The 26,889-nt window shown below is 45.9% G+C and overlaps 1 protein-coding gene across 1 annotated transcript in view; it reads left to right on the top strand.

Annotated features, from left to right (window-relative positions):
* Positions 1–26,093, top strand: part of LOC109023936 (uncharacterized) — a 42,264-nt gene extending 16,171 nt beyond the window's left edge. The window contains exons 2-5 of the mRNA XM_019013742.2: positions 2,789–2,954; positions 22,882–23,150; positions 23,732–23,863; positions 25,890–26,093. Coding sequence (XP_018869287.1) covers positions 2,789–2,954; positions 22,882–23,035 — 320 coding nt within the window. The 3' untranslated portion in view covers positions 23,036–23,150; positions 23,732–23,863; positions 25,890–26,093. The remainder of the gene's footprint in view (positions 1–2,788; positions 2,955–22,881; positions 23,151–23,731; positions 23,864–25,889) is intronic.
* Positions 26,094–26,889: the final 796 nt, after the last annotated feature.

The raw sequence follows: 26,889 nt of genomic DNA, 5'->3' as shown, positions 1-26,889 counted from the left end.
GAGCAAGACCCTGTATCTATATATCTATATCTATATCTATATCTATATCTATATCTATATATCTATATCTATTTCTGTATATCTGTATCTGTATGTGTATCTAGATCTATATCTATCTATCTATAAAAGAAAAAAACATTTTAGCTAGGATTGACTGCATTGTATAAGAATCTCCAAGAAGACTTGAACTAGCAGCAAATGTCTTTTGGTTGCTGGTCTTGTTTGCTTGGTTAGAGATGTGGTCAGGAAGCATTGTAGTAGGGTTTTGGTTTTATTTTGTGTTTGGCTTTTTCTTTTTGGACTCTGCATGGCAGAAAAAGTAATACAATTTTTATGCTGGACAGAGATACCTTAGATTATTGCTCTGTGCTCCAGCTTTTGACCTCTGTAATCTGAGAGCCTAACTTTTATAAACATTTATGAATATGTAGTTCTTTTTCTTTTAGATTATTAATTTTTCAATTAAGTGCTCCATCACCATAAGCAATTGTTAGTCAGTCAAACCTAAATTGATGTCTCTAAAAGGTGTCTAGGTTGTTGGTTACCATGGAGCTGTTGGAATTTCTAAAGCCGTTGATTTGAAAGCCCTTTAAGACTTTGAAAAAAATCTTGGCTAGAATGCCATAAGCAGTGAGTTTCATCTCAACCCAGCAGAAGAGTCAGAAAATTCAAAATAGGCAAAAAAAAAAAAAAAAAAAAAAAAGTTGGGGGAGAGATACAGAACTTAGAAGACTCCATGTTAACTCTATCGCCCCAAGGTTGTTTTTTTGAGAGGGTTGCTTTTTTAGAGAGTTCAAATAATGGCCATTGAGCTCTGAATTTTCCTTGGTGTTATTTTGCCAATCACTTAAAAAATGTGCATGAGAATGGGCCACAATATGTAACTGGCTGGAATCCCAGCACACCGGGCATACCTTAATGTTTTAGAATCTCATTCAATTCTTATTGATCTCTTGAGAGCAAAGAAAATCCGCAAATCCAGCCAGGGAATGTCAGGAGTTTAGACCATGTTTGAGATGGCGGCGGCTGCCCTGATGGCCTTTAGTTAGCAATTCTGCACTCACCATTTAGAATGTTTATTTTTGTTCTCAGAAGATTTTAAAAAACCATCAAGGGGAAAGACTCAAATCAAGTCAAAAGGAACCAAGGTAAGAGTGTTCACAGAAATTTTAACCTAGGTGTCCACATAGAACAAAATGTTAAACCAGGCATGCAGATCAAAAGTGAATTCACAAGTAAACATATGCCTTACAGAGAGAATGTTAATTCTGTACAAATCAGAGCATTCAACCCAGAAAGATTTATGCCTTTGTACCAGAAAGGACTTAGCAGAAAAGACAAAAAGGCTGTTTATCATCTCGGGCTGGATGTGTGGTCCTTTATCAAGGCGGCCTCATCCAAGTCACATTCTGAGTAGCATCAAAAAGCCTCCAGCACAAAGAGAAAGGCTCAGCCTGAGAAAGGACTCGCCAGGGTGAAAAATCAAGCTGTGGAAATGAAGAGCTCAAACAGCTGGAGTAAATACCACACAACGGCTCCAAAAAATGGGAGTAAAAATGATTTCTTCCGATGGTGATATTTTCCTGGTCCCATTTCTGACACCATATGTATCAGTCGAAGTAACAGAGAGAGGCTCACTCAAAGAAGAAGTAACTTATTCAAGAATAGAGCATTGAAATGGGAATACACATGCCACAGTAAATTATGTGCATATTCGGGTAAAGGAAGACAAAAGGTTCTAAAGGGAAGATTAGGAGGATGACAGAATTAGTTTGAAAGAATTATCCTGGGCTACAAAGATCAATAGCAAGGATGATGCCAGTCCAAGGTTGGACAGGCAGGTGCTGGGCAGACATCCTTGCAGAAGTATTTTTTGTGTAAGGTTGTGCTGGTCTTTGTGCAAGGTTTTGGGTTTTGCAGCATCTTCTATCATATTTTTTGTTATTCGATGGATGTGGGAACGCTCCCTTCATGGCCTTCACTGGCTCAAGTGCCTTCATTTTGATTCTAATGACTTTTATGCCTCCACCAAAATTAACCTGTGAGAAACAGTCTATGTTACAATACTACAGGTGCCTTCAAATTTACATTTTACAACTAGGTTTTTGAGTTTTTTTTCTTTTTTTTTAGATGGAGTCTCTCTCTTGTCACTCAGGCTGGAGTGCACTGGCGCGATCTTGGCTCACTGCAACCTCTGCCTCCCGGGTTCAAGTGAGTCTCCTGCCTCAGTCTCCTGAGTAGCTGGGATTACACCCAGGTGTGCACCACCATGCCCAGCTAATTTTCGTATTTTAAGTAGAGACGGGGGTTTCACCATGTTGGCCAGGCTGGTCTCGAACTCCTGACCTCAGGAGATCCACCTGCCTCGGCCTCCCAAAGTGCAGGGATTACAGGGGTGAGCCTCCGTTCCCAGCCATTTTCACTCATTTTCACTGAGTGAAAGGACGGGATAGCACGTGGAGGAGTCTCGCCAAATGCCGTGGAAGCTTTTACAGGAAGGAGGGAAGCTGAACGGTCATCGGATGTGGTGCAGGCCATTCTCTTTCAACCTCTCAACAATGGTCACACTTTCAGGGAGGAAGACCTGGGGTATGTATCAGTCTTATCAAGAAAAGCTGTTTCTTTTCCTGTTTTATTTTATCCCAAAAGCTTAAAAGCCCCACCAGGTTATTCTTTTTAAAAATATAAATGGGAGGATAGCATTGCCTCTCACAGGACTGCTGAGAACCACGCTCGCTGAGGTCACTCACAACTAATACAGCTGTTTCCTACATCACTGATTTTCTAGGGGAAGGCGCCCAGTCCCCAGGAGCACAATCTGTCCTGGCCATGCTTGTCCACCGAACTGCAACTCACACTCTGCAGGTCCTGGAGCTCAAGAAAGACCCCTGGAGGGAGCTCCCGGCCACGCCCAGGTCCTGGGCCCCTGCGAGGCAGCCATCACCACTTCACAGGTGAGCTCTGTCAAAACCGGCAGCTTCTAAGTACAGTCAGTTACCAGTGCGCCGTGAAATAGTTCTCAAACTGGTTGCCATACACAGGCATTTTATTGCATTTTACTTTATTGTGCTCAAAGATACTGCATTTTGCACAAATTGAATTTGTGGCAACTCTGCCTTGAGCAAGTTGGTTGGCACCGTTTTCCCAACAGCTCCTGCCCACTTCGTGTCACTGTGTCACATTTTGGTAATCCTCACAGTCGTCCAAACTTTTTCATTTTTATCACCTATGGTGATCTGTCATCAGTGATCTTTGATGTTACTACTGCAATTGTTTTGGAGCACCGTAACTGCCCACGTGAGACACTAAACTTAATTGTGTTCTGACAGTTCCCCTGACCCGGCGTTCCCATCTCTCTCCTGTCCTCAGCCTCCCTATTCCTTCAGACAGAACAATATTAAAATCTGGCCAGTTAATAACCTTACAATGCCCTCTACACATTTCATTGAAATGAAGAGTTCCAGGTCCCTCACTTTAAATCAAAAGCTAGAAATGATTAAGCTTGGTGAGGAAGGCACATCAGAAGCCGAGATAGGCCAAAAGCTAGGCTTCTTACACCAAATGGTTAGCCTAATTGTGAATGCAAAGGACAAGTTCTTGAAGGAGATTAAAAGTGCGACTCCATTCAAAAAAAAAAAAAAAAAAACCAGCTCCTGGATTCATTAATTTTTTGAAGGGTTTTTTGTGTCTCTATTTCCTTCAGTTCTGCTCTGATTTTAGTTATTTCTTGCCTTCTGCTAGCTTTTGAATGTGTTTGCTCTTGCTTTTCTAGTTCTTTTAATTGTGATGTTAGGGTGTCAATTTTGGATCTTTCCTGCTTTCTCTTGTGGGCATTTAGTGCTATAAATTTCCCTCTACACACTGCTTTGAATGCGTCCCAGAGATTCTGGTATGTTGTGTCTTTGTTCTCGTTGGTTTCAAAGAACATCTTTGTTTCTGCCTTCATTTCGTTATGTACCCAGTAGTCATTCAGGATCAGGTTGTTCAGTTTCCATGTAGTTGAGCAGTTTTGAATGAGATTCTTAATCCTGAGTTCTAGTTTGATCACACTGTGGTCTGAGAGATAGTTTATTATAATTTCTGTTCTTTTACATTCGCTGAGGAGAGCTTTACTTCCAACTATGTGGTCAATTTTGGAATAGGTGTGGTGTGGTGCTGAAAAAAATGTATATTCTGTTGATTTGGGGTGGAGAGTTCTGTAGATGTCTATTAGGTCCGCTTGGTGCAGAGCTGAGTTCAATTCCTGGGTATCCTTGTTGACTTTCTGTCTCGTTGATCTGTCTAATGTTGACAGTGGGGTGTTAAAGTCTCCCATTATTAATGTGTGGGAGTCTAAGTCTCTTTGTAGGTCACTCAGGACTTGCTTTATGAATCTTGGTGCTCCTGTATTGGGTGCATATATATTTAGGATAGTTAGCTCTTCTTGTTGAATTGATCCCTTTACCATTATGTAATGGATACATATGTAACTAACCTGCACAATGTGCACATGTACCCTAAAACTTAAAAGTATGATAAAAAAAAAAAGTGTGACTCCAGTGAACACAAACGATAAGAAAGTAAAACAGCCTTATTGCTAATACAGAGAAAATTTCAGTGGTTTAGACAGAACATCAAACCAGCCATGATACTCCCTGAAGCCACAGCCTCATCTAGATGGAGGCCTTAACTCCCTTCAACTCCATGAAGGCTGGAGAGGCGAGGAAGCTGCCTCTCTCCACTTTCTTCAGAAAGAAGAAAGGTTGGAAACCAGCAGAAGTCCATTCACGAGGTTGAAGGAAAGAAGCCGTTTCTGCAACATAAAAGTGAGGGTGAAGCATCAGCTGCTGGTGGAGAAGCTGCAGCAAGTTCCCTGGAAGACCCAGCTGAGACCACTGATGAAGGAGGCTGCACTAAACAACAGATTTTACATGCAGATAAACAGCCTTCTATCGGAAGAAGACGCCGTCTGGGACTTTCACAGGTGGAGAGGAGAAGTCAGCGCCTGGCTTCAAAGCTTCAAAGGACAGGCTGACCCCCTTGCTAGGGGCTAATGTTGAAGCCAGTGCTCACTTGCCATTCTGAAAATCCCAGGGCCCTTAAGAATGATGCTAAATCTCCTCTGCCTGTGCTCCATCCGCGGAACAACGAAGCCTGGATGACAGCACCTCTGTTCACAGCATGGCTTACCGCCTGTTCTAAGTCCACTCTTGAGACCTGTTGCTCAGAAAGAGAGATTCTTTTCAGAAAAATTCCTGCTCATGGTCACCCAAGAGCTCTGATGGAGACGTACAGGAGAGGAATGTTGTTTTCATGCTGCTGACACCACATCCACCCCGCAGCCCAAGGATCTAGAATGATTTTGACTTTCAAGTCTTATTATTTCAGAAATACGTTTTCTAAGGCTATAGTTTATTCCTCTGATGAATCTAGGCAAAGTCAATTGAAAACCTTCTGAAAGGAATTCATCATTTTAGGTGCCATTAGGAACATTCATGATTTATGGGAGGATGTCAAAATATCAACATTAACAGGGGTTTAGAAGAAGTTGATTCCAGCCCTCAGGGATAACTTTGGGGAGTTTGAGGCTTTAGTGGGGGAAATAACTTCAGACGTGGTGGAAATAGCAAGAGAACTAGAATTAGACGATTAGACGGGGCCTGAAGATGGGACTGAACTGCTGCAATCTCAGGATGAAACTTGAACGGACGAGGAGCTGCTTCTTCTGGATGAGCAAAGAAGGTGGTTTCTTGAGATGAAACCTGCTCCTGATGAAGACACTGTGAAGATTGTTGAAATGAAACAAAGCATTTAGAATATTCCGTAAACGAGTTGATAAAGCAGTGGCAGGGTGTGAGCAGATTAACTGATTCTGAAGAAAGCTCTGCTGTGGGTAAAAGGCTGTCCATCGGCATCACACACTCTCGTGAAAGGAAGAGTTGATCAACACGATAAAGTTCGTTGCTGTTGTATTTTTAAAAATTGCCACAGCCACCCCAGCCGTCAGCTGCCACCACCCTGATCAGTCAGCAGCCGTCAGCATTGAGGTAAGACCCTCCAGCAGCAAGAGATTCGGACTCACTGAAGGGGCAGACAGTTGTCAGCATTTTTTAGCAATAAATTAGTTTTCAATTAAGGCATGTGCATTTTTTAAGACATAATGGTATTTCACAGTTCATAAGACTACAGTATAGTGTAAACATAATTTTATAAAGCACCAGGAAACCACAACGATGCATGTGACTTGCTTTATTGTGATATTCACTTTATTGCCGTGGTTTGGAACTGCAGCAGTAGCCGTTGCCGGTATGTTGGGGTGAGCATCTTAGACATTTAAAGCAGCCATTTCCACATGTTGTTTTTATTCTAATATTTTTAGTATATTGATAAACAACATAAGAACACATGTCCTTCTTTTAGAAAATCCAAAGTATAAAATTCACATTTATAGAACATAAAATAGAGCAGAATATTGGCCTTATAATAGCACAAACCTCCTGAAGTAGTGGTTCTTAAACTTCAATATACCTCACGATCACACAGGGAGCTCTTTAAAATGTCCTGTGGACCTGAACGGATGAGCCCTCCCAGGAGATCAAGCGGAGGAGGCTCAAGATATCACTCCCAGAAACTCACTCCCTCAGCAGGCAGTGGTGAGGGCAACATGAGCAGGGCCTTCCTCCACCTCACCTGGGCCGCAGCTGGGATGTGCGTGAGCCCGGACCTTCCTCCGTCTCTCCTGAGATGCAGCTGGGATGCACGTTGCTGGGGGAAAATGGCAAGGACGCCAGTGAAAAGCACCGGGTAAGAATCGGTGCATTAGGCCCAGGGCATTAAAGTGTCCTGCTGGAAGGAAGACTCAATCCTCCCAGGGTATCACCTCTGCTGGCCTTGCTGCTTTCACGAGTGAAAGAAGCTGCTGGCGCCGACCTGTGGGCTCTCTGTGACTGACGTGGTTTCATTTTGGCATAACTTGGAGCCACTGCAGGCTGGGGCAAAACAAACGCAGGTCTCTTCTGTCTCAGCGGGAGTTCCCTGCCAACCTTTTGTGGACAGAGCAGCAGGGAGTGCAGTCTTGCCCGCCTTCTCTGTGCAGGGCGAGGTCTGGGCCAGGAGGCTCTGCAGCTGAGACCAGGGCAGCCCTGTCTGGTCATCCCCACGCAGACATCCCACCCTCCCACTGGCCCGCGGAGCAGCTACACCTGCCGCTCTTCTGTGGACCAAGGGCGCGGTGGACGGCAATGCTGTTTCACTTGGGATCAGGCCAACTGAACAACATGGTCCGGAGTCAGAGGACTGCCATTGTCATTTACCTTGCCTCCTTTTTCTGAGTATCACAAAGCCCTCATGGACTCAGACCTCTCAAGGAGGAGTGTGGAACCCCCATGTTCTCTGACCCCCACCTCTGTTTCCTTGGCCCCCATCTCCATCCTGCCATCCCTCACAGGCTCCCTGGCCTAGCTTCTTTCACAGCCCTGGGTCCTCAGGCCTGGCCAGGTGCTGAGTGTGGCCACTTTTCTCCAGGGTTTCCAGCTTCCAGGCTCCCCATACAGTACAGAGCAGACTGTGTGTAACGTATGGGGTGAGCTATGAAGCCTAACCCTACAATGAGCCCATCAGCTGACCTGAAATCCAGGGTGTCACCAACATCACAACAACCGCTGGAGAGCTCCCCATCCCACTCTGCCCTTTGCTTCCGACCAGCAGATCCACCAGCCTCAACCTGGTGTTGATCATGTTCCTTTTCTACGGTGTTTTATTGCATGAGTATATATATATATATATATATATATATATATATATATATATATACACACACACACACACATATACAAATATATATACACACACACATATACAAAGATATATATATATATACACACACATACAAAGATATTGCTTAGTTTGGCTTGTTTCTGAGGTTTATAAAAATAGCATCATATATATTCTTCAGTGATGGTTGTTGCACTAATCATTGTGTATCTGCATCTTCATCCAAATGATTTTGTTTGGCTGTGGTTTGTTGATTGTGATTGCTGTATAATATCCTATTATGCGGCTGTAACAGAACGTGTTCATGCCATCTTTATACGTGGACATTTGGTGTAACAGAATGTGTTCCTGAGTCTTTATACATGGACATTTAGTTGCTTTCATGGGAAGTACTGCAGCGAACATTCTGTATGATTCTTGGTGCACCTGAGTTAAAGCCTCCGGAGGGTGTGTGTGTGGAGGAGGGTGTGCGTGTGGAGGGGACTGCAGAATCATAGAGTGTGCAAATGTTCAGATGAATGAAGTGACAACCAATTTTTTGAAATGGTTGTTTTAATTTATAATCCCACCAGCAACAAAGGAGTTACTTTCTATCCACATCCTCAACAAGTCTATGTTATCCAACTTGGTCTCTGCCATGCCAGGTAAAAACCTGTGTTAAAATGAAAACTTGTAGTTCTGATTGTCAGTCTCCTAATGACCATATGGTTTAGCTTATTTTTCTATTTTTTATCTGCCATTTGAGTTTTTTTCCTGTGAAATGCCTGTTCATGTTTGTTGCTCATTTTTCTGTTGGGGTGTTTGTCTTTTTATTACTGATTTGTAGTAGTTCCCTGTGGCTTCTGAAGGAAACTATTTTATTGTTTATATGTTACTCATGTTGTCTACCAATTTTGTGTTTGTCTTTTTCATTTTCTTTCTGAGATACTTTGATGAACAGAAGCTGTTAATTTTAAGAATGCCTTCCCTAACATGAGGATTTTAAAGATATCTTCCTTTTATACTTTTAAAATGTATGAAATTTGCCCTTCACAGCTAACCATTTACTTAATAAGAAATGGATGTTTCATATATGATGTAAGGCAGGAATCCAATTCATTTTCCATATGAATAACCAATTGTCCCAGCACTATATATTGAAAAACTTCTGTTCTCATTGATCTGTGATGTCATCTCTGATATATACCAGTCTCTGTTTTTTTTGAGACAGGGTCTTGCTTTGTTGCCCAGGCTGGAGTGCAGTGGCGTGATCTCAGCTCACTGCAACCTCTGCCTCCCTCATTCAAGTGATTCTCCTGCCTCAGCCTCCCGAGTAGCTGGGATTACAGGCACGTGCCACCAAGCCTGGCTAATGTTTTTGTATTTTTTAGTAGAGACGGGGTTTCACCATGTTGGCCAGGCTGGTCTCGAACTCCTGACCTCAGGTGATCCGCCCACCTCGGCCTCCCACAGTGCTGGGATGACAGGCATGAGCCACGCACCAGCCAGGCCAGATTTTCTATTCTGGCTTCTACTGCGCTGTTGGAATTGCTAGAGCTCCGTAAGTCATGACATCTGGGAGGGCCAGGGCCCCACGATTCTTTAGAAGTTTCTTCAGAAGTTTTGTGGCTGTTCTTGGTATTTGTTGTTTCATAACTTGTAGAGTTAATGTGTCAAGTTTATTGATAAAACCTGTTAGGGCCTTAACAGGGCTGTGTGGAATCTAAGTCGGTCTGAGGAGAACTGGCAGTTTTGTGATTTGAATTTTCCCATCTGTCAACTTGGTCTACCATTTCACTTGCTTAGGTCCATTTCAAAGTCCTCCAATAAGGTTTTATGATTTTCTGCATATAGCACTTGCTCATTTTTGTTTTGTATTTATTCCTGGTTACTTTATTTTCTGTTGCTATTGCACACGATAGCTTTTTAAAAACTGCCGTTTTCCGGCTGATTGCTGCTGGCTTACAGAACTGCAGTGGATTTTCATGAACTGGCGCCACGCACTCACCTTACTAAGATCTTTTATTTCTAATAGTATATCAGTAGATTATTTGCAGTTTCCGCGGTAAAAACGCATATCATTTATAAATGATGATTGTTTTATGCTTCCCTCCCAAGTTTTGTAGCTTTTCTTTCTTTTCTTGCATTGCTGTGGTGGTTTAGCCCCATTGTGCAGTGATTAACAGAATCAGTTATAGTGGGTCTCCGTGTCTTATTCCAGATGGTAGAGGGAATGTTTCCGACATTTCTCCATCAGGAAAGATTTATGCTAAGGGTTTTTCTGGCCTGTCTTTTCTCAGGTTAAAGAAACTTCCGTTCATCCCTAGTCTTCTAAAAGATTTTTATGACTGTTTTAGAATAATATCAAATGGTTGTCTGCCTCTGTTGAGATGACCATATGGTTTTTCTCTTTCATTTTGTTAAGACAGGGAAATACATATATTTGCATATGTGTAATGTATACATTATTCTGTTTCTAAAACCAGATTCAGTTATGCATTTCTGGGATAAACCCAATTCCATAAGTAGATTTGTAGTTAGCTAATATTTGACTTAATCTTTTTATGGCCATGTTTACAAGTGAGAAACGCCTGTGTTCCTCTCTTGTGTTATCCTAGCTGAATTGGAAATCAAAGGTGTATTGGGCTTATAGAATGAGTTGGGAAGCTTTCCTCTTTTCTGTCTCTAATTCCATTTTTGAAAGCATTTTTATAAGTGTGGGATGACCTTTTTTAAATGTTTGATAGAACTTTAAGCCTTTCTTGTCTTGGTATTTCTTTGTGGGAAAATTTTAATTTACTGATTAGATTTCTTTCATAGTTAAATGTCTGTTTAGACCTGTCTCATCTCAAAATGAGATGTTTCACTTTTGGAAATTATATTTTCTAGGAATTTGCCAATTTCTTTGGATTCATTATTGTTCTTTTTCATCATCTTAAATTGGATGTTTAGCTCATTAATTTTAAGCCTGTGTTCATTTGAATCAAATCTCAGAGCTATAAATGCCCTACTAGATCTCACTTTTGCTTCCTCTCACAAGTTTCAAAATAGTCAATCATTCAAGTATGGCTTTATTTCTATCGCAATCTTTTTCTTTGATGAAGGAGGTAGTTCAAAGTACATCTTAAAATTTCCAAATGTATGGGAAATTTCTTTATCTTTGTATTGTTGATTTCTAAATTAATTGCACTATGGTTAGATAACATAAAATGTATGATACTATTATTTTGAAATTTAATGCAGTTAGCATAAAGCCCAGTATATGGTTAATATTTGCTTCAAAGGAATGTGTATTATTTTCTGATTTGGTTCAGCATTCTATCTAATAAATTAAGCTTGTTGAATGTGTTATTCAAATTTACTATATGTTTACTTTTTTTCTAATTGAAAAAGCAGTAGTCTAAAGAGATGTGTCAAAATCTCTCACTTTGAAAGTGCATTTGCCAATTTCACCTGCGGTTTTATCAACTTTGCTTGTGTGTGTGTGTCTTCCCTCCCTCTCTCCCTCTTTCTCTGTCTCTGTGTGTGTGTGTGTGTGTGTGTGTGTGTGTGTCATTCCTCTCTCTCTGTCTCTCTCTCTCTATATGTGTGTGTGTCTGTATTTTTTCTCCTCTGTTACACATTTTTCCTTTGGGAATCTATGGAGATCTGCTTTTTTGTCTATTTTAAAAATTTTTGTTCACTTCATTGTTGTTCTTTTGGTGATTGCCATTGAAATTTTACTTTGCATTTCTAACATAATAAATTTAAGTTTAATACTTCAGTTTCCTTCTCAACAACATAAACCTTAGAACACTCTTCTCCAGACTTTCAAACTAACATTGTTCAATATTTTAGCTCTATAACTTTTATAACTCCCAAGTTAGATATTGTGGTTATTATCTTATAGACAGTGTTTGTTTAGATTTAACATATATTTAACAATTTGTTTGTCATTTCATCTGATATTTTATAACTTCCTTTTTTAAAGTAACTATTAGGAAAAAGATCTATCTCAATGTAAAGGAACTGGTTCTACTAAAACAATGCATCTCTAACAGACATCTAAAATAGTTACAGAATATGTAATCTATACGTAATACACGCTGCGTAATACGCACTGTGTAATACACGCTACGTAATACACGCTACGTAATACACGCTACGTAATACACGCTACGTAATACACGCTGCATAATACACGCTACGTAATACACGCTACGTAATACACGCTGCGTAATGCTGCGTGATACACTCTACGTAATACACGCTACGTAATGCTGCGTGATACACGCTACGTAATGCTGCGTGATACACGCTACGTAATGCTGCGTGATACACGCTACGTAATGCTGCGTGATACACGCTACGTAATGCTGCGTGATACACGCTACGTAATGCTGCGTGATACACGCTACGTAATGCTGCGTGATACACGCTACGTAATGCTGCGTGATACACGCTACGTAATGCTGCGTGATACACGCTACGTAATGCTGCGTGATACACGCTACGTAATGCTGCGTGATACACGCTACGTAATGCTGCGTGATACACGCTACGTAATGCTGCGTGATACACGCTACGTAATACATGCTACACACCACGCGATATGTTATGCATAAGTCTATCATGCCCTTATGGGATTAGTTTCCACCTGCTTAGAGCACATTCTTTAGAACTCCTTTAGGAAAGTTTTATTGGAGTTTAACTCTCAGTTTCTGTTTCTTTGAGAATGTTTTATTTGCTCTCATTGTGGAAAGACGGTTTGGGTAGACAGCAGTAGAATGACAATTTGTTTTTAGAAGACATGATTCCACTGGATTCCAGTTTCTATTTTTGCTGTTGAAAATCTGGGCATGGCACAGTGGCTCACGCCTGTAATCCCAACATTTTGGGAGGCCAAGGAGGGTGGATCACCTGAGGTCAGGAGTTCAAGACCAGCCTGGCCGACATGGTGAAATCCTGTCTCTACCGAAAATACAAAAATTAGCCAGGCATAATGGCACACTCCTGTAATCCTAGCTACTCGGGAGGCCAAGGCATGAGAATGGCTTGAACCTGTGAGGTGGAGGTTGCAGTGAGCCAAGACTGTGCCACTGGACTCCAACCTGGGTGACAGAGCAAGACTCTGTCTTGAATAAAACCAAAACAAAAAAAAAAAAAAAAAAAGAAAAGAAAATCTGTTAGTCTTATTGTTGGCTTTATAGGTGATCTGTCTTCTGTTTGTCTTCGGTGCCCTGAATTTTTTTTTTTTCTTTTTTGAGACGGAGTTTTCGCTCTTGTCGCCCAGACTGGAGTGCAATGGAGCGATCTTGGCTCACTGCAACCTCAGCCTCCTGCCTCAGCCTCCCAGGTAGCTGGGATTACAGGTGCCCGCGACCATGCCCAGCTAATTTTTGTATTTTTAGCAGAGACAAGGTTTCACCATGGTGGCCAGGCTGGTCTCGAACCCTTGACCTCAGGTGATCCACCCGCCTTAGCCTCCCGAAATGCTGGGAATACAGGCGTGAGCCACCGTGCCTGGCCTCAGTGTTCTGATATTTTCTTGCATGTCAATGGAAGTGTCTATGGATGGATTTCTTGCATGTGTCTATGGGTGGATTTCTTTTTATTTACTCTGTTTGGAATGTATTGTGTATTCACGACTCTCATCAATTCTTGCAGGTTTTCAAGCATCATCTCTTTAATTAATCATTTTTCCCTCTTCCTTTTTGGTCTCACTTCCTAGAACTATGAATAGATATTCGTTAGACCTTATTCTATAATCTCTTCCTCTTAATCTTTCAAATATTTTTTGCCTCCCTGTTTTTCTGTTATGCATTCTGCACAATTTCTTCAGCTCTAACCTCTAATTTTGATGCCTCTGCGGGACTGAGTCTGTTTTGTGTTCGGGTCCTGCGTGCTGACTTTTGCTCACGGACGCGTTCCTCTGCGTGTGTTTGCTGCTCTTTGGCCGTGAGCTCAGGTTTGGCTGATGTCACTCTGTGAGAACCCGGTGGTGTTTACTACTGGCTCAAGCTGGGGACCCCAGTGGGGAGCACATTTGCCTCCTCTGCTGGGCCTGGAGCCCCAGCTCACCTCCTGGCCCAGACAACTTTTAGGTGGCTCTGATGTGGCAAGTCCTCCCAGGGCAACCTCACCTTTTCCATTTTATTATGGGATTTCCCTCCTCTGAATTCAGGTCACGAGGGGAGCCTTGAAGAAGTCCCTTATTTCATTCAAGCCCAATACTGGCAGGAAAACCAAGTCTCAGGCACGATCGGATGGTTTTGTTGGTGAGGACCCTTCCAAGTGTCTGGCCTGCCTTACTGTCATAAGTAGACATCCCCTCCGATTTTTCTTCGGTGTGTTTTTAACTGCATAAAATAGGCCAACAGGGAAAACCAGTTTCTTCCTCCCCCTCCTCCTCCTCTTCCTCCTCCTCTTCCTTTTGGGCTGGGTTTTGAGACAGAGCACGCATTCCAGAGGAGGCACGTGCTTGCGGTTGCTTTTATTTCGATACATGAGGCAGAGAAAAAGAGCAGAATGGGGAAAGTCCCCGTGAGTGGACGGGCCCTGCTGATGTGACGCGGAGAAGGCGATGCCTCCACTGTCAGAATCTTGTCGTTGTGGGGAGAGAGCTCCGTAAGACAAGGTGTCTATAAGCAAAAAGTACATCTGCATGGAAGATGCTATTCCATGATGGATTACCGTCAGAACAGTCTGCACCGTGCATCCCAACACACAGGCCAGTTAAATCTGCTCTATAAGGTGCGTGAGCATGGGGGCCGTTCCAGCTCCATCGACTATTCCCTGACTCTTTTTACCGCTCCCATGGGCTTGTCTGGATGGCACATTACTCTCAGTAAAACGGAGGAATAATGAAAACAAACGCGCTGCACTGTGGCTAAAGGGAACTGCTACCTTTTTCGTCGTTTTGCTTTTCTCTTTTTGTGTTTTAAAGGAGGTGGTAGCGCACATGTGGACTTTGGAAAGAAAAAGACAACCGGGAAAATGTAGATGGCTCGTGTGCTGTCTAGGAGAAGGCCGCTCCCGAGGGGTGAGGACCGCATCTGTGATTCTGTGGCCCGTGAGAGCAGCTGGTGCGCCCTGCAGGGCTGACAGGGCCGAGGATAGAACGAGCCGCTTTCTAATCACCGGTCAGAAGCGTGGGCCGGAACAGAGGGTCGGCTCCTGAGCCCACGCGCACACACCGCAAAAGCCTCTAGGGTGCATTTGATTGTGGTGGTGACTCTAGCGACTCCGAGTTAGAAGGATCCCGTTTTGTCTTAGAATTTTCACCAGGTGTGTTTTTAATTATAGCAGGGAGAGATGGCATTGAATGTTTTGCTGTTTGAGCCTTCCCATACAGCTCAGGTTTAATTTACGAAATTGTTATGAGAAGTCTGGCATTAAGAGAAGAAAACATATTTTAGGGTGAGTCTGATTCGCGTTTCTAAGCCCAACTTTCATTTAAAAATTCCCTTTGTCTGGTGCAGCCAGAGAGCTTCTGGCACCTCCCAACTCTTCTGTGGCACAGTTGTCACCTGAGATATGCTCTGTACATTACATGGAAGTGAATAAACTAATGCATTCTAACATTTATTTTCCTAACACATTTGTTCTGGCCATACAGCAGCAGGCCATTTGCGATTGCGTATTGTAATGCAGTCTTTGCAGCTGGAAAAAGTACATATTTTGGAAAAATAAGCATAGGACTCATTTGACTTTAAATCATCAGATGAGTCTTAAAATGCCTTTTAAAGGAGACCTCTAGGCTTAGTGCTGAATGTGGGTTGTCCATGCAACTTAAGGGAGGATTTCTTCTGTTTATTTAAAAATAATTCCAAAACATAAAACTGATGACTTATTTGAATATTACTTAAAGAAGATTCTTATCATTTAGAGATATATGCTGAAATATTTGGAGATGAAATAGTATGATACCTGAGATTTATTTCAAAGTAACCTGGTTTAGGGACTAGTGGGTATGACCGAGATAAGATGGTGCTGCACTGAGGGTGCTGGAGGGGGCGGCAGGACTGAGGGCTGAGGGTGCTGGAGGGGACAGTGGGACTGAGGACTGAGGGTGCTGGGGAGGGGAGGACAGTAGGACTGAGGACCGAGGGTGCTGGAGAGGGTGGTGGGATGGAGGACTGAGGGTGCTGGAGAGGGGAGGACAGCAGGACTGAGGACCGAGTGTGCTGGAGGGGGTGGCAGGACAAAAGACCGAGGGTGCTGGAGGGGGCGGTGGGACTGAGGACCGAGGGTGCTGGAGAGGGGAGGGCAGCGGGACTGAGGACTGAGCGTGCTGGAGAGGGGAGGGCAGCGGGACTGAGGACTGAGCGTGCTGGAGGGGGGAGGGCAGCGGGACTGAGGACCCAGGGCGCTAGAGGGGGGAGGGCAGTGGGACTGAGGACTGAGGGTGCTGGAGGGGGGAGGGCAGCGGGACTGAGGACCCAGGGTGCTAGAGGGGGGAGGGCAGCGGGACTGAGGACCAAGGGTGCTGGAGGGTGCAGGGGGACTGAGAACTGTTGGTGCTTTCGCATATGTTTGAAAATTTTCATAATACACAACGTAAAATGTTGTGTTAGAGGAAACATTCTTCCTCTATAAATTTCACTTGCAATTTATGTACAAATTACCTTCTAGTTTGCTTCTCTTCTTATCACTGCCAGGTTTCCATTACAGCCACTGGAGAGAGTTTCTAAGAAGCAGGTCCCCAGATGACTGTCTTAATGTGATTCAAAACAGAGAAGGGATTGGAGCCATGGACAGACAGCACAAGATAGAACCGAGGGTGGGCCGGACTTGAGAGAGTCCTTAACAGAAAGAAATCGCTCTCGGGGGATGCCTTAAAGTGCAGCATTTTACACTGTAGACCGTGAGCATCCTGGAATTTCAAGTTCTGTTCCATTGATCTTTATGTCTGTCCTTATGCTGATACCAGATGATCTTGATCCCTGTAGCTTTATAGGAAGTCTGAAATCCAGTGGCATCCATTCTCCAACTTTGTTCTTTCCCAAAATTGTTTTGGATTCTTCAGGTCCATGTAAATAAATAGTTCAGTTTGTCAATTGCCACAAAAGCAATTGCCACAAAAAAAAATTGATAGTGATTGCATAGAATCACAGCAATTTGTGGAGACAATGTGTAAATAATATTGAACCTTTCAAAGAGCACAAATGTCTCTCCATTGGTTTTGCTCTTCTACGATGTTTGCGGTTTTTGCTGATGAAAACTCAGTGATGTTTTGTAGCTTTCAGTGAACAAATATTGCATGTCTTGTTATATTTAATACTATTTTATTATTTTTGATGCTGTTGTAAATGGAATTGTTTTCAATTTTCAGGTTGTTTATTGATATTATGTAAAATATAATTGATTTTTGTGTAATGATATTATATCTTACAATCTTGATAAGCTTGTTTATTAGTTCAGTAGGGCTCTTTTTTGTAAATTTCTTAAGAGTTTCTGCATAGACGATTAGGTCATCTCCAATAGACAGTTTTATTTCTGCTTTTCAGTATTTGTGGTTTTAACCCTCTCCTCCCCTTCCCCTTCCCCTCCCCTCCCCCCTCCCCCTTCCTCCCTCCCTCCCTCGCTTCCTTCCTTGTTTCTTTCCTTCCTCCCTCTCTCCCTCCATCCCTTCCTTCCTTCCTTCCTCCCTCCCTCCCCCTTTCCTCCCTCCCTCCTCCCTCCCTCCCTCCCCCTTCCTCCCTCCCTTCCTTCCTTCCTTCCTCCCTCCCCCTTCCTCCCTCCCTCCCTCCTCCTTCCTCCCTCCCTCCTTCCCTCCCTTCCTTCGTGCCTCCCTCCCTCCTCCCTCCCTCCCTCCCTCCCTTCCTTCCTCCCTCCCTCCCTCCCCCTTTCCTACCTCCCTCCCTCCCTTCCTTCCTCCCTCCCTCCCTCCCCCTTTCCTACCTCCCTCCCTCCCTTCCTTCCTTCCTCCCTCCCCCTTCCTCCCTCCCTCCCTCCTTCCCTCCCTTCCTTCGTGCCTCCCTCCCTCCTCCCTCCCTCCCTCCCTCCCTCCCCCTTCCTCCCTCCCTTCCTTCCTTCCTTCCTCCCTCCCTCCCCCTTTCCTACCTCCCTCCCTCCCTTTCTTCTTTCCTTCCTTCCTGCCTCCCTCCCTCCCTCCCTTCCTTCCTTGGAAAGGAGATAATCATGAAAGACTGAGGCCTTCCCTCCTAAGATGCTGAACAAGACAAGGCTGGCTGTTCTCACCACTTCTCCTCCAGCACAATGTGAGAAATTATTGTTACAAGTCAGGCATTAAGAAAAGAAAACAGGCCAGGTGCGGTGGCTCACACTTGTAATCCCAGCACTTTGGGAGGCCGAGGTGGGCAGATCATGAGGTCAGATCGAGACCACCCTGGCTAACACAGTGAAACCCCATCTCTACTAAAAATACAAAAGAAATTACCCAGGTGTGGTGGCGGGCGCCTGTAGTCCCAGCTACTCGGGAGGCTGAGGCAGGAGAATGGTGTGAACCTGGGAGGCGGAGCTTGCAGTGAGCTGAGATGGCGCCACTGCACTCCAGCCTGGGTGACAGAGCGAGACTGTCTCAAAAAAAAAAAAAAAAAAAGAAAAGAAAACATTTTAGGGTGAATCTGATTCACATTTTCAGGCCCAACTTTCATTTAAACACTCCCTTCTTCTGGCACAGCCGGAGAGCTTCTGGCACCTCCCAGCTGTTCTGTGGCACAGTTGTCACCTGAGGTCTACTTGGTACATTACATGGAAGCGAATAAACTAATGAATTCTAACATTTATTTTTCTCCTCCAGCACAATGTGAGAACCGACAGTTTTGTCTTGTTTAACATCTTAGGAGGGAAGCCCTCAGTCTTTCGTGATTAACCATGATGTTAGCTGTAGGTTTTTTGTACATGTCCATTAAAAGATGGAGGACATTCCTTCTTTCTTGTTTGCTGTGAGTTTTTATCATGAAAGGTATTGGATTTTGTTAATGATTTTTTCATATCTATTGATGAACTGATTTTCAGATATTAAACCAATCTTGGATTTCTGGGATACACTTTAATTGATCCTGGTTTATAATCCATTTTATATGTGGTTGCATTTGGTCTGCTAATATTTTGTTAGGGGTTTTTGTATCTATGTTTGTGGGAGATATTGGTGTGAAGTTTTCTTGTAATGCTTAATCTGGCTTTGGTATCAGGGTGATCCTGGCCTCATAGAATGAATTGGGGAGTATTACTTACTCTTTGTTTTCCTGAAAAAGTTGTGTAGAATTGGTATTATTTTCTTCTTTAAATATTTGATGAAGTCGACCAATGAAGCCACTGGGGACAGGGCTTTTCTTTTGGGAAGATTTTTAAATGTCTTTACTTGTCGTAGGCCTATTAGGATTTTCCATTTCTTCTCAAGTCAGTTTTGGCCATTTGTGTCTTTCTAGGCATTTTTGCATTTCGTCTTTATTGGCATATGTTTGCTCATAGCATTCCCTTAGCACGAGGTGGTGACATTCCCTCTCATCACCGGCCTTACTAACTGTGCCTCCTCTCTCTTTGTGGTCAGCCTGTTTCCGGATCTCTCAACCGCAGCGCTAGTAACATTTCGGGCTGAATAATCCTGTCTTCGAGGTCTCCACTGTGCACTGTAGACTGTGGCTGACATGCAGTTGGATTTTGTAGGTGAGATCTGTTTAGGGTCAACGGCTGTGTGAGGAAAGGAGAGGAATCAGGGCTGGGCGGAGGGAGATGCATATCGCAGCGTGGTCAAGCCAGCTGAGCCTCGGCCAGGCTCCAGAGTGAAGGCGGCCTTCAGAGAGTTCCCCGGCCGCTTCCCGGCCTTCCCCTCCCGCCTTGCTCATCCCTGGACGGGGCTCCCTACAGCAGAGCTCAGCTCCTCCTTCCTTGGGGCCTCAGACTCGACCCCCCTTCCTGCTGCTGGGCAGCAGAGGCTTCCTGGGGTGGCACTTCTGTGTTCACCCCATGAAGGCACTTTCTCTCTGAAGTTTACACACAAGGAAGACCCGTTTCAGCCATGAAATGTGCACTGTGACAGTGACGAGCCTAGGGTCACACGGATTCATGGCTCCCGTGGAGCCACATTCCAGCATCTTTTGGGGGAGGACACTCCCTGCCGGGCAATGAGGAGCCAGTAGCAGGGTCTCCCCTCCCCGAAGACGGGCTGGACACAAATCACCTCATTTTCCACTCTGTCCACACCTGAGGCTGCATCTCAGCTGGAAAATTACACTTGAATTCTAAATAATAATCATTATTGTTTCTGGTTATTTTGAATCCACTGACAAAGACCTTTACAAAATAATTGCACTGATCAATCCCATTTGAGGTGCAGGGGAAGATTCTTGAGTTGGTGTGTGAGGAGAACATTAGGGAAATTCTGCAGTGGTGTTCTGTTTAGTAAGTATAATTGCAAGGAGTGTATCCTGTTAAAACGCCTGACGTAGCGTCTTGTAATAACACAGGGTTTCCATGGAGAAGCAGATGGTTCTCAGCCTCCCCTTAGAATAAAACATCATAATTTCACCACACCCACAAGCTCCACTGCAGAGTGAGAGCAAAGGCGTATGCCGCACACTTCAGATCCGTGTAATTGCAGCCTGAGAACACTTTCTAGGGAGAAGTGCCTTTAAAAAGAAACAACTTATTAGAATATCAGATAAAAGGGTCCTGGAAGAATGGTATTCAGTAGCAACTATAGCTGTGGCTTACAGAAAAGCACAAATGAAACATTTCTATCTCGAAGACTTGTGGTCCCTGGATGTTTTAAACTTCATGTTTCTGGACAAAGTAAAAAAGACACACTCACTGTACTTCAGGTGCTTTCATTTCACCATAAGAAGACGTGAACAATGTTTTTCTGCTCATATATTGAAACCTTTCACAAAAGTTCTTTTAAAAATGGAGATATAACTCGTACCATATAATTCATGCTTTAAAATGCCCAATTCAGGGGTTTTCAGTATATTTACAAGGTTGTGCAGCCATCACCGCTATTTAGTTCCGGAGGGTTTTCATCACCAAAAGGAACCCGGGACCCTCAGGATCAGGAACTTGCTTCCCAGTGTAATGGAAGCAGACGGCCACTAGATGGAGACGTCTCTCTACCGCCTTGCAGGTGGGGCTCGCACCCCGGGGGGAGGGACTCCGCGCAGGAGGCCGGCCTCAGCCCCGTGGCACCTGCAGGCCTCCGGACACCTGCCTCCGCCCCTCACTTCTCGCGAGACAGTTTCCCCAAATACCTTATGCCTAGTCCTGTCCGTGCAAGAGAGGCTCTTTAGGAAGAATGTGCACACACGTTCTTTATTTTACTAGTTACTTATTTCTTACGTATTATTATACATTAATTCGAATGTGTTACAGAGAATAATATAACAGGCACATTAGTCCATGATGTCACTCGTTTTATTTACAATGAGCCTAAGTTGAAAAGCAAAATTACATTTAAAATTAATTCGAGAAACATATTAAATGACTGTCGGTTGAGGTGCAGACATGGCCAAGTCCTGTGGGGCACCCCAGCTTCTAGGCTCTGAAACAGCGCAGGAAGGATGCCTGTGGGAGGATGAAGTAAAAATCCCTTGACTTCCACGAGAATGGGACAGCCCCCTTCCAGGCGCAGATGTGTGCTCCACGTTGCCTGGGAATCGATGACTCTGTCTCACCTGCTGTCCCCTCGGGCCTCCAAGCAGGAGGCCCTTGATCCATTTGTGTGATCAGCCGCGGGGGACGAACTCCTCAGTCCTGGGGAGGTTCGTCCTCGGATAATGCAATCAGGAAGCTGGCTCTTTATGGAACTGGCCATCCCGGGCAGTGCTTGCAGTTATGGGGGCGAGAATACAGGCTGAGGGGCTGAGGGGGGTCTTTGGGCGGCACATGGCCATGGACAGGGCTTAGCTTACAATTTTGAAACCTGGAAATCAAGGTTTTGGAAACAAGCCTGATTGTAGGTTGAGTCACTCGGTGCTTTGGGGCCTCTTTCTGCTGGGGACGCACCAGCTGGGAGGGGAGGCAGCAAGTTCACCTGCTTCCTGTTCCCCCATGGGGCTTGGGTTCCTGTTCCCCCACGGGGGGCTTCTTGTTCTGCCACGGGGGCTTCCTGCTCCCCGCGCTGCCCTGGCCTCCGCCTGTGCCTCTGTCAGCCAAAATCGCAGGCCTCAAAGGCTTCACATGCTCGGGGTAGGGTTTGACGTGAGCGGCAGTCCTGGGAGGTGAGAGGCCTCACCCCTATTTTCTAGATGAGAGAAGTGACATTCAAAGCATTTAAGTAACTCTGGTTACCAGGGAGACGGTCTGTGAGCTTTGGTTCTTTAACTCCACACTTTCTTTTCATATGTTCTACTTTCTCCGAATTATTTTCACCCCAGGAGAGTAAGGTGCTTGCCTGTAGACTCACACGCTCTTGGCCACCTTCTAGCGCGGTAACTACCCACTTTGTCTTGGGGAGAGTGTGGAGTGAGGAAACCTGAGACAGCCCAGGATTTCTCCACCTCACACAGTGTTGCAATTTTTTGAGGGTGGGGGTGGAAATTCATGCACTAATTGCCTTTATGAGAACAAATGATGGCGTTGCGTAATGTTATTGTATAAAGGGAGTGTTATTTCCTATTATTAAGCATCTGCTTAAGATGCTTGGGGGAGAATATAAAAGTCATTTAAGAAATATTTGTTGAGGAAATAAATGAATAAATAAATTAGATAAGAATAGCACCTGGCCTCAAAGAATCATCAAGCTAATAAGATCTTCTATCGAGCTTATAAAAAACAAAGTTCTACCAAGAAGCTGGCAGGACTCTGTGGTCTTTCATGATTTCCAAATCGTGGAACCATCATCCACCTCTGCATTCTTGTTTGCAACTGAGGGTTCCACCAACCCCAGAGGGGAAGAAAAATCACAATACAACAATAAAAAAAACCCAATAAAATACCGTGTAAACAGTATTTACACCGCGTTGCATAGTTCGAGGTATCCCAAGTCCTCTAGAGAGGATGCCCCATTCCAGGCGAGGCCCCGCCCCGTGGGTTCTGGCGTCGGGGGAGGGGGGGTCTGGGGCGCCTCCCCCGGGGGTGTCACGAGGCCACCTGCATGTCCACAGGGGCTTCTCGAGTTTGCCCCTCGCTGTCCCCACACCAGGGCAACACTGGGCCTTCAGACAGGTGTGTGCAAGATGAAAGATGAAATTCATTTTCCCATCTCCATAGCATCCGACAGACAATGCCGGCAAAACCCAGCCTGGTAAAGAGGGAGAGAAGGAACCAGGCTTTGGCAAGAGAGGCGCTGTGGTTTCCCCAGAGGACGCAGTGGAAGACTTCCGAAGGGCCAGGTTCCTCCTCAGGGCGGAGGGGGCGGCACTGACCGGGCTGAGACCGGGCTTGGAAGGAGCAGGTGCGGCTGGAGGCCCTGCAGGGTCTCGGCTGAGTCCGCAGTTTTAAATCAGAACGGGAGCTCCCGGCCTGTCATCGTCCTCATGGTGAGAGGCCTGGAACCCGAGGCCAGGAGGCTGCTGGAAGCTGGGACGGAGCCCGGGGAGGCTAAGGTGAGCCCAGCCTGCCCGGGGTCTGCGCTGGGGCCTCACTGCCCGGTCTCCTCTCGTCCTGACAATCAGGGGCGTTGATTAGCAGAAAGCCCAGTTAGAGATGGTGCTGGTGGCAAATATGAAAAATGGCACAGTCATCCGTCCCTTGATGTCCCTGGGGGACGCGTCCCAGAACCTCGAATATGGGACCAGTCCCCACACTCAGTCCCTGCAGCCAGGAGGACCTGCCATGTGCAAACTACTGGCTTAATAAATGTACCCGTGTAGTTTAAACCCGCATTCCTCAAGGGTCCACTGTAATTACAGTTACCGCTCAACTAAACAAGTTAAAATTTTATGGACATATGTAAAAAGTCGCTTAAAGAAAGATAAAATCATGTTAAAATACAGTGAAGGCTGAGTATAGGCCCAAAATAATTGAAATCAGGATATCGAAGAAGCACCTACACCCCCATGTTCACAGCAGCTTTGTTCACAAAAGCCAAAAGGCACACACCACCTACGTGTCTATCCAGGGCGGAATGAACCCACACAACGTGGTCCGTCCTACAGTGGAATATTCAGCTTTGGACAAGGAAGGAAAATCTGACTCAGGCTATACCATGGATGAATCTTGGGGACGTCATGCCCAGTAAAGACAATCACGTGTGAGTCTCACTCACAGGAGGTCTCTGGAGTCCACAGGTCCATAGAGACAGAAAGCAGGTGGGGGTGCCGGGGGCCGGGGCAGGGGAGTGAGCATTTCACGGGGACAGAGCTTCAGGTTGGGAGGATGAGAAAGTGCTGGAGATGGTCGGTGGTGAGGACTGCACAGAACATCGTGAATGTGCTTAGCCCTCTGGACCGTGCCCTTACAAATGGTTAAAATGGCACATTTTGTGTTATTTATGTTTTACCTCAATTTTAAGAATACAGCGGAGGAGCCCACCATTCCGGGAAGGACTCGCTCCGCACTGCGGCTTTATTTGGGGATTTGGAAAGTTTCACGGTGGCTACTTGTTACAGGAGGAGGGTGTGGTGGGCATCTGGGGGGCTCCTCGGGGCCCCCAGCTTCTCCGGAGGTGCCCTGATACTCTGCAGTCACAAGGATACAGATGGGTGGGTTTTTGTTTGGATCCTCCTTTTTGAATGGGAAGTAGGAATCCCAGAGCCAAAGTGAGTGTGGCTGATGTCACACAGGCTCAGAACGCAACGCCAGCCTGTGCCTCAGACGCTGCAGGGAGGACCCTTGAGGCAGCCGCACCTGGAGTCCCTGCCCCAGCTTTGCCCACCACTGTGGCCACACGCAGAGCCCTCCTCAGGAAAGAGCCCCGTGCTGCCTGCATGGCACACACGGCAGCGTTCCAGTGTGCCGGCTCGTGCCACGACCCTTCCGGACTTTCCGTGGTCCACGGTAGCATGGTAGACAGCACTCCCTTCATCCCACGAAAGGCGTCTGTCACTTAATTTGAGAAGACATCACTCTTTTCTAAGTGCCACTAACCCATTCGAGGTGCCCCAGTCCCCCACTTTCCACTCAGACTCCCACGTGGGACGGTCGTGGCTGTGGGGTGTCCCTGTGTCTCCGGGGTGACTTGGGCCTCCAGAGAACCCCTGGCACAACCTCCAGCTGAAAACAGGAACAAAGAAAGTGAGCTTAACATTCCGGCTGTTTCAGACAACGTGTTTCTCTTTGTGGGGGCAAGGAGGGCAGGGAGACACCTGAAACCATTTTTATTCATTCGCTCAAGTTGGTGGGTGGCGGGGTCATGTTGAGGGGAAAAAGCCAAACTCTGTAAAATATTTAGAGAGGTTTCTTCTGAGCCAAATATGAGTGGCCAAGGCCCGAGGCACAGTCTCAAGAGGTCCTGAGAACATGTGCCCAGGTTGGCTCCAGACATTTAGGAGGACAGAAGTTACAGGCAGACGTCAATCAGTACATGTGAGGTGTGCATGGGGTCGGTCTGGAATGGTGGGATGACTCAAAGTGGAGGCCTCCAGGTCACAGGTGTATTTGAAAGTTTTCTGATTGGCAGTTGGTTGAAAGAGTTAACTTATTATCTAAAGACGTGGAATCACCAGAAAGGAGTGTCTTGGTGAAGGGGTTTGGAGACCAAGGTTCTTATGTAGATGAAGTCTCATAGGTGCCACCCTTGGAGACAATAGATGGCAACTGTTTCCTCTTTAGACCTTTAGAAGGTGCTAGACTCTCAGCCAATCTCTTCAGCATCAGAAAAAGGCCTGGAAAGGGAAGAGGATTCTCTACAGAATGTACATGTCTCCCACAAGAGACAGCTTTGGAGGGCCGTTAGAAAATATGCCAAATAAATATATTTTGGAGTAAAATATTTGGATACTTCCAGGGCCTGCCCTCGGTCATGTGATGCTATACTAGAGTCAGGTGGGAATTTGGTATCTTATATTGCTGCCAACAGCCTGTTTGTCAGCCTTAAGATCTCTGTTTTAAAGTTCATACTGGTCAGTTGTGCCTGAATTCCAGAGGGAGGAGGGTAGAATGGGGCATCTCCAGCCCCCACTCCCTCACCAGCCTGTGCTTTGGACACTGCAGGGATGACCCTTGAGGCAGCCGCACGTGGCCTGACCTCGTTTTTCAGGTTTCTTTGAAATCCCCTTGACAGAGAGGGGGGTCCATTCAGTCGGTTGGGGGCTTAGAAGTTTATTTTTGGTTTACAGTCGGGACAGCAGACACCAGCGTGGCAGAGCTGGGTTCTCCTCCTGGGGGCCCAGGCCGTGAGGAGCAGCCGGCCAAACTTCCTTAAGGCAAAACAGATGCTTTTTTCTTTTTTTTTTTTCCTTTTTTTTTTTTTTTTGCATCAAACTTACCAAGAAATATCTCTACCCAACTTTACTGAAACTTTAAAGCTTGTAAAAACTTTTAGGTCAAAGTCCCTTATTTACAGTCCAGACGTTGGCAAGTTTCGCTGGGGCACAGATGCCAGCGAGTGGAAGCGGAGCTGAGCCAAACTTTCTCGTCTTAAATCAAAGACGAACATTGAAAACATCTTGGGCTCTAGGTAGAGCCAAGCCCCACCCCACCGCGTCTGGACAGGAGCTTCGGACGCACGGCAGGGCCCGGGGACCTCCAGGGAAGCCCCGGTCCAGGGCCTTCAAAGGCTCGGCTTGCTCAGAGCCAGGGCGACGGCTCCGAGCTGCTCTACGCGGGCCACACAGTTTATTTCCATTCGGGACTGGAGCCCGGGTCCCTGAGGGGGGTTCTCCTGGGGGGACCTCACTTCCAGGTCCTCACTGACGTCCGCCGGAGTCACCGCTACTGCAGTGGGCACGACCAGCCCCGGGTTTCCACGTGGCCAAGGCCCCACCCGGCGTGGACCCCAGCGCTGGGACCACGCAGCTGCCCAGGCCCCGGGCCCCGGGCGCTCCGAGCGGGCAGCGCCTCCTCCCACCTGGAACCCACCAGGCCAAGCTCCCCGTGAGCGGTTCGGAGCGCATCGTCCCCTCCCGGAGTGGAAAGGCCCCCGGGAGCGGCTCCTTCTGCCCGCGGATGGCGAGCGCGCCGGTGACATTTCACAGCAGATTCGAACCCGCGGAGCCTTCCCTGGCGGAGAGCAGGGCCCGAGGCTGCACCGCTCCGGGCTGAGGCAGGAGCGCCCCGCATCGGCTCGAGGGCCCCGCGCCGTCTCCCTGCGTTCGTGGGCGCTCCCCGGGGGCCTCG

Source organism: Gorilla gorilla, chromosome 17 (assembly GCF_029281585.2).
Source record: "Gorilla gorilla gorilla isolate KB3781 chromosome 17, NHGRI_mGorGor1-v2.1_pri, whole genome shotgun sequence".
NCBI lineage: Eukaryota > Metazoa > Chordata > Mammalia > Primates > Hominidae > Gorilla > Gorilla gorilla.
Note: the sequence above shows the minus strand (reverse complement) of the source record. Positions and strands in the feature narration are given on the sequence as shown.